This window comes from Amblyraja radiata, chromosome 12 (genome assembly GCF_010909765.2).
Source record: "Amblyraja radiata isolate CabotCenter1 chromosome 12, sAmbRad1.1.pri, whole genome shotgun sequence".
Taxonomy (NCBI): domain Eukaryota; kingdom Metazoa; phylum Chordata; class Chondrichthyes; order Rajiformes; family Rajidae; genus Amblyraja; species Amblyraja radiata.
In genome coordinates this window covers 53,975,480-53,986,265 of record NC_045967.1, presented here as the reverse complement: position 1 = coordinate 53,986,265, position 10,786 = coordinate 53,975,480, and the positions used below count along the sequence as shown (strand labels likewise).

The 10,786-nt window shown below is 41.3% G+C and overlaps 1 protein-coding gene across 1 annotated transcript in view; it reads left to right on the top strand.

Annotated features, from left to right (window-relative positions):
* The first annotated feature begins 485 nt into the window (after positions 1–485).
* Positions 486–10,786, top strand: part of LOC116979306 (sodium- and chloride-dependent neutral and basic amino acid transporter B(0+)-like) — a 35,721-nt gene continuing 25,420 nt past the window's right edge. Inside the window, exons 1-2 of the mRNA XM_033030914.1 lie at positions 486–601; positions 8,439–8,592. Coding sequence (XP_032886805.1) covers positions 569–601; positions 8,439–8,592 — 187 coding nt within the window. The 5' untranslated portion in view covers positions 486–568. The remainder of the gene's footprint in view (positions 602–8,438; positions 8,593–10,786) is intronic.

The following is a 10,786-nucleotide window of genomic DNA, read 5'->3' as shown; positions in this document are numbered from 1 at the left end:
CATTGGTTTTCTGGTTATGCAGGTATTTACACTGACAGTTCTTAATCCCATTTCCCCCAGGGCGGCATCGGTGTCAGCATGTCTCCGTTGCCATGCTGTGAAAACAGAGAGGATGAGGAGGAGTTTCTTCCCAGAGGCCATTACGACTGTAAACTCTTATCTCACCACGGACTAACTTACTGTACCAAACTACTGTTGTGTTGTGTCTTTTTTAAATTGCTGGGGGGGTTTTCTCACCAATATATAATTAATGATTCTGTTCTATTCTGTTTTGTAGTTTTTTGCACATTCCGCATGCATTGCCACTTTTCATTGCACATCTCGTATGCATATTTGACAAATAAACATGACCTGACTTGCCAGATACTGTGAGTCAAAACACATCCTGTGCTGTACTGTCAGAGGTTCTATATCCCAACAAATTACATAATGTTTATAAAATGCAAAGCAAGTACTGGTATTTATAGTTGGAGAGTAGTGCTGAACAAGTTCGTCCTCCAAGGCATTGCACCAAGGCTGATGACATTGACCTGGCCATTTCTGAGGTGTCTGAAGAATCCAGTGAGAAATGTCACAGATGGGACAGGTGGTGTTTGATGGGGTGAGTGAATCAACAGCAAGTGTTGTTAAGTGTTTACAATTCGCATTATAAGCTTAAGATGCTTTGGCACTGAGCTCACACGTGGTCAGACTAGACATTGAGGAATGTGCATCCTTCTGGTCATGATATTTTTAAAAGGACCCAGGATAGGAGAGGTACAAAGAAATATTTCTGCAAAGAAGCCAAACACTGAACAGTTCCACATCAAGAAAGTTTGGGTTTCCTACCGGGTCTCTTAGTTCTTGAAGAGAAAGCAGGAGTCTGCTGGAGGGGCTGTTAGAATTAACAGTGATGTTTTATCTGTTCCCCTGAGACTTGATGAGTTTGGACATTTCACACCAGAATCAAACATACAGCACTGACATTGAGCGTTTTATCATTTTGGAAATCCAAAACACTACATCCATAGAGCTATAGAAAATGTATTAAACAGGGGCTGCGGAGAGTTTTTGAAAGTGGGGGGGCTGAGCGATCACTGATCACCGGCCTCGGGGGCAGGGTATGTGAGGGACTCTTTGAAATTTGATGTATTAAAATCATGCTTCAGGGCATTGTAGAAGTTTAATTTCAAAGTTTTTTGTTTGAAGTCTTTTTAAGATCATGTAGGGCCAATATGAGAGATAGGAGCAATATTTTTGTTATTGTTCGACCGCCAAAAACTGGGCGATAATAATACAGGCCATCCCCACCTCAAAATGTGGGGGGGGATATATCTCCCATCCTCCCCAATGGATCGACGCCAGTGCCTTCCACGGTACAGAAAATTTGACAAAAAAACTTTTAAATGTGTTATAATCTCAAGTGCTTTTTTTGTTTGTAGTTGGAAAAAGGAACAAAAAATATCATAACATTTCCTGATGTGGCAGATTCATACAAATTATGTTTTGCTCGGGGAAAAGATCTGAGTATTTTGAAAGTATGCGTTCTCCTTTTGATGTATATTTAATTTTGATTTAAATTGAGAAACATCAAACCATGACATTAATAAAGGGGGCATATGTTTGTGGAAATTTTTTGTTTTTTTAAAGAAAGACTTTCGAGAAATCTAAAATGCATTAGAAATATACATTTCAACGCAATGCCGCCAAATTGTATCTGCACGTGTTTGGTGTAAAATGGAAAAAAAAGAATGAAATATTGATTAGAATGAGTGAAGGACTTACTTGAAGCGTGATAAGGTCCAATTAAGTTTTGACGAAACTACATGTTTTTCCCGAAGCCTTGTTGGGTGATTCTTCATCCACAGGTTTGCTGGAAGATGGAAGGGCACCTTCTGGAGCTATCAATGGACTTGTTACTGTAGACCCGCCAGTAAAATCATCTTGATTCAGTGTATTTCTTTCATCAGGAATCAACGAAGATTTCTCTTGACTTTGGCGCGATTTAGGAATGCAGAACTTCTCGATGCTTGATTGCGCTTTTCTCTCTTTAGGAGGGGACTCTCGAACGGCCTATTAAAATATGAGAAGATTCAAGGCTAGCTTAAAGTTTCTAAAAAAAGATACATTATACATTTATTGCAGGAAACAGATTTGAATAATAATCATCGATGTTTTTATTTGTACAATTATTTTCTTTTATTACACTGTAATAAATTCACAAAGTGCTAACAATGAAAGCGCATTCAGCAGAAAACAGAGATTAATTCGAGGGATCGCAATTAGCCATATAAATGTCACCGCTAGTGGCGCTATTAGTAGCAATGTTACAAAATTTTGAGATTTAAAAAATCAAGTCTGCAATTTATCCCATCAGATAAAGCATAAAAATAAGTTTAATTTGACACCTAATTCACTTTCATATCTCAAGTATTTAAAAAGTTATGGCCATTTTCATACTCGGAAATTAGCATCTTGTTCCTTATTGATTTTCTATGGACATAACAAAAAAGCTGTGATCGTGGACAGTCAAAAGCCCATAACCTTCTTAAAAATTAAGAGAACTGAATGAAATTTTCAGTTATCATAGATTGAAGCATTCTGAAACAAATATAAAATAATCTTACTTGGATGACCTGAAATTATAGCATATAATTAGTTAGTTACCTAATTGTAGCTAATTCCAAACTTCAATTACTAGATCTAAACATCTATCCGTTTCTTAATAAATGATTAACATTTTTAAATAGCCTAAGTGTCCAAATAATATTCACAAACAATTCACAATAAAACATGATTTTTAAATCTCATTTACATTAATTTATAGGCCAAATGAAAGGAATTTAGTGTTTAATTGCTGTAAATTAAAGTCCATTTAAATCAGCTTTCTAGTGGGATCCTGTCAACGCACGGGTTTAGAACGTTCACATTGTGGTAGATTTGTACCCTCAAATGACCAGAAAAATACTGCGGGATATAATGGGCCCAAAATTAGCTTCTCGCAACATTAAACTTTGTATAAAGGGATCTTAAGAAGCCCTTTTTAACGTAAAAATAAACAGCCTACCTTTTCCCCTGTATGAGATCTGGCCCGTTGTCGGCGGTCGGGGGTTTAGAGGTTAATTTTTACCCTACTATAACAATTAAATAAAGCCCTTAAAACTAATAATAGCTCAAGCGAGGGAATCTTCCAGCGATTTTTCGTTAATAATTAACTAGGCTGAAAAACCTCGATTTGAACAGCCTAGGGAAAATCGCGTTTTAAACCCGCCCCCCTCTAAACGGCACCAAAATCGCGCACACGGGCTGGGACAGATTTTCAGCGACGCTTCAGGTACGTTTTGCAACACCCATACTATTAGTTTTGTGACCGTGTTAACCTCTTGATCCCGTGCACTATGTTCCACTCCACCTCAAGCTATCACTCTGTCGGTGTGAATTATGGATTCCAAAATGACAAGATGTATACCATGGGCAGCCATGATTGGCTATGATTTTGTACGCGCGCCCGTGCATGCAGAACGTGACGTATGTGGTACTTGTACACTGCGTGCGTTAACTATAAGCTATACATTATGAAACATGTCTAATCAGCCCCCCCAGCCCCCCGCTTCCATGGGCCATGTTAAACGTGATTGTCCTTCCATAAAACCATATTGTTGATCTTGATTGTCCCTCACGTTGTCCCTGATATTTGATTAATCTCCCTTTATCTTTCCAAATGTTATGTTACTTGCATCTCTCCTTTCTTGAATAAGAGTGTTACGTTTCCAATTTGCTGGGTCCCTACCAGTGTTCAAAGAACTCTGGAAGATCACAAGCAATTAATTCACCATCTTAGAAGTCACTTCCTTTAAGACCTTCGACTTTAGTTTTCAGGTCCAGGGCACTTTTCTAACTTTAATTCCATAACTTTTTCTCTAGTAATCATAACTGTGTTAAGTTCCTCCGTCCTTGACCCTCCACATTTTATACTGGCATTTTACACTGCGAATGGCTCGATTATAATCATTTACTAAGCTAAGTGGGACCCATTGGATCCCATTCTCACACAGGAGGCCTGGTCCCCCAACGCAATATTCCACCTCTCCACCAATTCCAATGTTCCACCACTCACGCATAGCCCCCAGCTGCGCAGGCGCGGCTGACGGGTTTCCGTTGTGACGCCCCTGATCCCCCCTCTTCCCCCCACCCCCCCACTTTGCCGCAGAAGGTTAAGGGGAGACTTGATAGAGGTCTTTAAAATGATGAGAGGGATAGACAGAGTTGATGTGGACCAGCTTTTCCCTTTGAGAATAGGGAAGATTCAAACAAGAGGACATGACTTCAGAATTAAGGGACAGAAGTTTAGGGGTAACATGAGGGGGAACTTCTTTACTCAGAGAGTGGTAGCGGTGTGGAATGAGCTTCCAGTGGAAGTGGTGGAGGCAGGTTCGTTGGTATCATTTAAAAATAAATTGGATAGGCATATGGATGAGAAGGGAATGGAGGGTTATGGTATGAGTGGTATGAGTGCAGGCAGGTGGGACTAAGGGTAAAAAGTTGCACGGACTTGTAGGGCCGAGATGGCCTGTTTCCGTGCTGTAATTGTTAATGTTATATGGTTATATGCTTTAATTTCAGGTTATCCAAGTAAGTTTGTTTCATATTTGTTTCAGAATGCTTCAATCTATAATAACTGAAAATGTCTTTCAGTTCTCTTAATTTTTAAGAAAGTTATGGGCTTTTGACTGTCCTCGATCACAGCTTTTGAGTTAAGTCAATGGAAAAGTAATAGGGAACAAGATGCTAATTTCCGAGTATGAAAATGGCCAAAACTTTTTTAATACTGAAGATATGAAAGTGAATTAGGTGTCAAATTAAACTTATTTTTATGATTTATCTGATGGGATAAATTGCAGACTCGATTTTTAAAATCTCAAAATTTTGTAACATTGCTAATGTATTCAGTCCATTCTTTCTTGTTGCGTCTCTTGTTGCGTTCTGCAGCGGGGGAGGGGGCATGGCTTCAGGCGGGGCGGTCGGTGGCCAGTGGGGGAAGGAGGAGCATCCTGCAGCTGGGAGAGGGGTATGGCTTCAGACAATGGCCAGTGGGTGTGGTTTTCTGGGTGTTGTGGCCCGAAGGGACTGATTTTCAGATTGTTAGTATGGACACTGTGGGCCGAATGGATTCTAGGGCTAGTCCTGCAGCTGGGGCGGGGAGGCTTCAGGTGGGGGCCACCGGGAGCGTTCTGTAGCCGGGGAGGGGGATGGCTTCTGGCAGGGGCCGGTGGGGGGGGGGGGAGCGCTGCCATGGCCAATTGCTGCCATAGCCTGCTGCTGTCGTGGCCTGCTGCTGGGGGGTGGGAGAGATGGGAGGGGGATGGGGGTATGTAGGTGGTGATGGTGAGCCCCACCAGTGCCCGGCTCCCTCAAACCCCCCACGCTCACTCCTCACTTCCCCAGGCTCTCGAGTTTGCAGCAATTGAGCAGGCTCTGCACACCAGGCGGCTTCTGGACTCACAGCTCACTCACTCACGGCTTCTGGACTCACAGCTTACTCACTCACGGCTTCTGGACTCACAGTTCACTCACTCACGGCTTCTGGACTCACAGTTCACTCACTCACGGCTTCTGGACTCACAGCTCACTCACTCACGGCTTCTGGACTCACAGTTCACTCACCCACGGCTTCTGGACTCACAGTTCACTCACTCATGGCTTCTGGACTCATAGTTCACTCACACGGCTTCTGGACTCATAGGTCACTCACTCACGGCTACTGGACTCACAGTTCACTCACTCACGGCTTCTGGACTCACAGTTCACTCACTCGCAGCTTCTAGACTCACAGTTCACTCACTCATGGCTTATGGACTCATCACTCACTCACTCACTCATGGCTTCTGGATTCACAGCTCACTCACTCTCAGCTTCTGGACTCACAGCTCATTCACTCACTCACGGCTTCTGGACTCACAGCTCACTCACTCATGGCTTCTGGATTCACAGCTCACTCACTCTCAGCTTCTGGACTCACAGCTCACTCACTCACGGCTTCTGGACTCACAGCTCACTCACTCACGGCTTATGGACTCACAGCTCACTTACTCACTCACGGCTTCTGGACTCACAGCTCACTCACTCACGGCTTATGGACTCACAGCTCACTCACTCACTCACGGCTTCTGGACTCACAGCTCACTCACTCACGGCTTCTGGACTCACAGCTCACTCACTCACTCATGGCTTCCACGCTTCGGGGCTGACTCATTCACGCCCGACTTCTGGTCTCGCGCCTGGCCACCAGGGCTTTATTCTCCTCGCCCCGGTGATTGACAGCGGGTGCCGAAGGGGCGTTAACTTCCTGGTGACTTACAGGCGAGAAGACCAATCTACTAATCTCACGATTGTGAAACCTTCATAATTTGTGTAATATTCCACCGATCGGAACAAAACGTAGTGCTCTTGGAGCAGAGGAGAACGGTGAGTAAGGTGGCGAAAAAATCCTAGCGATATAGAGGACCACTTTGCGCACATTTAAAATCAACGCAAACCGGAAGGAGAAGGGGGAAGAGGAAGAGGAAGAGGAAGAGGAAGAGGGAGAGGGAGAGGGAGAGGGAGAGGGAGAGAGAGACTTTCCGCTGACAACACACAACAAAAGCTTTCCACTGTATCTCTATACACATGACAATAAATCAAACTAAACTAACAAAACAATTGAATATTTTTTAGTTCCACCTGTTCTGGAGACGTACAGAATGTTTACTTCATAAGTCTTAGCAGCAGAATTAGGCCACTCAACCCATCGAGTCTACTCCACCATTCAATCATGGCTGATCTATGTTTCCCTCTCAACCCAATTCTCCTGCCCATAACCTTTGTGACCCTTACTAATCAAGAAACTGTCTATCTCCCCTTTAAAAATACCCTTAAACGACCTTCACAGCTGTGTGACAATAAATTCTACAGATAATAATAATAATAATAATAATAATAATAATAATAATAATAATAATAATAATAATTATTATTATTATTATTATTATTATTATTATTATAATAATTATAATTATAATAATTATAAATACTTTATTGATCCCCTCAGGGAAATTCAGGTCCAGAAGCCCCCAACCAACAAACCCTCACATTCAAAACGAACGCAGACAGAAAACATATAAAATACAATGTGGACAATACCTGAGAGCAATAAATACTTAAAAAGACCAATAATGAACAATTAAAAAATGCAAAAACACATCCTCTTACAGCCTAGCGGTCCATATTATAAATTCTAATGGCTGCAGGGGTGAGGGATCTCCTGAACCGCTCTGTGCTACAGCGCAGGGAGAGGAGCCGGTTGTTGTTCCGAATGCTCTTTTGACTCTCCAGAATTTAATGGATGGGATGCCCGGGGTTTTCCAGGATGACCTGCACCTTGCGCCTCATACGCCTCTCAAGCACATCCATCCCAGAGTCTATTCTCCCCTCCAGCACTGAGCTAGCCCGTTTTACCAGTTTGTCCAGCTTCTTGTTGTTTTTCGCACTGATGCTGTTGCCCCAGCAGACAACAGCGTAAAAAATGACACTTGCAACCACAGTATTGTAAAACATGTACAGCATATCATTACGCACATTGAAGGATTTGAGCCTTCTGAGGAAAAAGAGTCTGCTCTGGCCTTTTTTGTAGAGTTGACTGACCAGTCCAGTTTGTTATCAAGGTGCACTCCAAGGTATTTATATGTCTGCACCACATGAATGTCAGCCCCTGCAGCGTTGACTGGCTGAAGGAGGAGCTTGAACCTGCCAAAGTTAACCACCATCTCTTTGGTCTTGGTTGTGTTCAGGATGAGACAGTTCTCTTTACTCCAGGCCCAGAAGGCACTGGTCAAGTCCCTGTATTCCCCCTCATGCCCATTCCTTACACATGCCACAATCACTGTGTCATCTGAATATTTCTGTATGTGGCATGTGTCAGACTTGAAGTCTGCAGTATACAGGGTGAAGAAGAACGGGGCCAGAACCGTTCCCTGTGGGGCTCCAACATTGCACACCACTGTCCCAGAAACACAGTCCCCCAGCTTAACAAACTGTGATTGACCCGATTCACCACCCTCTGGCTAAAGAAATTCCTCATCTCCTTTCTACAGGAACACCCTTTTATTCTGAGACTTTGCCCTCTGGTCCGAGACTCTTCCACTAGTGGGAACATCCTCTCCATATCCACTCTATCCAGGCCTTTCATTATTTAAATGTTCATTTGTTTGAGATCTCTGTCATTACCAGTATTTCTCATTATTGATTTACCATCACAGCCTCGAAAGGAGCAGCATGTGCGGTTCTGGATGTTTACAACTTACCATCTGTTTGCTGATAAACTGAGAATAGCTCAGTGTGTGAATGGTGGGTGGGAACTGTTCTCATTGCTTGAGGTCCGACAAGGTGAAACTTTCACGATTCCATTGTCTGTTTCTCCCCAGTCTGCCGCCGATGGACACGTGGGTGAAAGTGACGAGAACGTGGAGCGAGGCAACTGGTCCTCGAAGACCGAATACCTGCTCTCAGTGATCGGCTTTGCTGTGGGTCTGGGCAATGTCTGGAGATTCCCTTACCTGGCGTACAAGAACGGAGGAGGTACTGTAGAGGTTTCACAATACACAAGAGGGAAAGGCAGAAATTAGGTCAACAATTCATTGATTTATAAATAGCAATAAATTCAAATGTTAATTTATTGTGTGTAGGGTAGAAGTGTGGCTTCAATAATGTTGATAAAAATCTCACAACTTTAAACCGTACATTTTTCTTGCAATGTATATTCGGCACCTTGCTGTTTACATTAAAGACATTTTTGTAGCTTATTTTAAACCTTTGTTCAATGCTCTAACATAAATAAGGATGAGGATGTTTTTGGACTTTTTCACCTCGGATTCATCTTAATGCCCACCATAGTTATTCATGGGTTCTGACAGGACTGCAAAGCCCGATCGGATGCAATTGTCCAAGGAACTACTAAACAGTTTATAACATGGAGCTTCCCCTGTTCAGTATGTATATGGTCCTGTTTCATTTCTTCACAGGGTAGGCTACTCTGTATGAGGTGTGAATTGTGCAGTTTCTTGTTCTTGGAGGGCAGCTTTCCTGCACTTCTCAATGAGGCAGGGTTGGTCACCTTGCTTGGTGGAAGTGAGGTATAAACCCGACCATGAACTCTATCCAAGACCCCAAGAAAATTGCAGAGTTGTAGATGGAGCTCAGACCATTGTGCAAACCATGACTCCTTTGACTCATCTACACTTCATGCTGCCTCAGCAAGGATGCCAGCATAATCAAGGACCAGTCTCATCCTGGTCACTCTCATTTCTCCCCTCTCCTATCAGGTACAGAGGTTTTAAATATATATATATATTTATTTAATTCTTTATTTCGAACAGAATAAAAATAAAAAGCAAGTGTGAAACAGCATACAAAAAAAACAAAAAAACACAACAAAACAAGAATATTTATAAAGTGTCATAAACAAAATTTATAAATGAATTGTATGTGTCCGAAAAGGAGCAGGAAGAAGCCAAAGCTTATTAATTCCCACCCCTTATTCAACTGTTATAATTATCTTATACAAATTTAACAGCTATAGACACCTATTTCCATATGTACACCAAATTATTTACATTTATACACTATTCAAATATTTACAAAGCCATACAAAAAAAGAGAGAAAAAATGTACTATACAGTATCTCTTAGTCATATATACAACCCATCACCCTATAATAACCCTTCCCAATCCAATCAGTATAACAAATATCCCACTCAAAATCACCTATCCTCATCCCAATATCCTTTTAAAAAGGTGTTTTTGTACATCTTTCTAAACTGAATTATGTTTGTGTTACGTTTTATCTCCTGTTCCAAACCATTCCACAAATTCACCCCACAGATTGCTATGCCCATACTTTTAAGAGTTGTTCTGACATTGATTTTTTTTAAATTAAGTTCCCATCTCAAATTATACCCGCCCTGTTATGTTAAACAAACGTCTCAAATTATAAAACGAGTGTCGTTTAGGTATAAACCCAGTTTGATCTGGATGTATTAGTTTACCGATAACTAAGCTTAATTTACAAACCAAAGTCTTAGCTAGTATCTTCTGATCTGTATTTAAAAGGGCTATTGCCCTACAGGATCCAGGCTCCAAGAGATTTTAATCTTTTTTTGGAATTAATGTAATGGTTGATTCAGCAAGAGTTTGTGGTAAAGTCTGTTCTTTAAATGCTTGAATATAAAGGGGCTTGCAAGCGTAGAGAAATTAAATCATTAAATTTTTAATAAAATTCGTTACTAAACCCATCCGGGCCAGGAGCTTTTCCACTTTTCAATGATTTAATAGTCTCTACGATGTCTTTTGTTGTTATCTCTGCGCCTAATTCATCCTGTTCCACCTCATTAAGAAATGGGAGATTGCAATTCTCAGGAAAGCTTTTCATCTTTGCAGGATCGACTGTTGTTTTTGATGAATATAGTGTTTGGTAGAATTGTAAGAATCTTTCATTAATATCTTTAGGCAATGTAAGCAAATCTCCTTTTTCTGATCTAATTTTGTGTATTGTACGGTCATTCTCTGATTTGCGGAGTTGACGTGCTAATAGCTTGTGTGGTTTATCACCAAATTCAATTTTTTTTTTGTTTAGTATATTGAAATACCCTAATAATTTTTGCAGAGAGAATCTGGTTTAATTTAAATTTTAATGCAGCTATCTTATTATGTTTTGCAATTTTTAAAATGTCTGTATTTTTTACTTAGTCTGGGATTTTTATTTTGCCATATATAT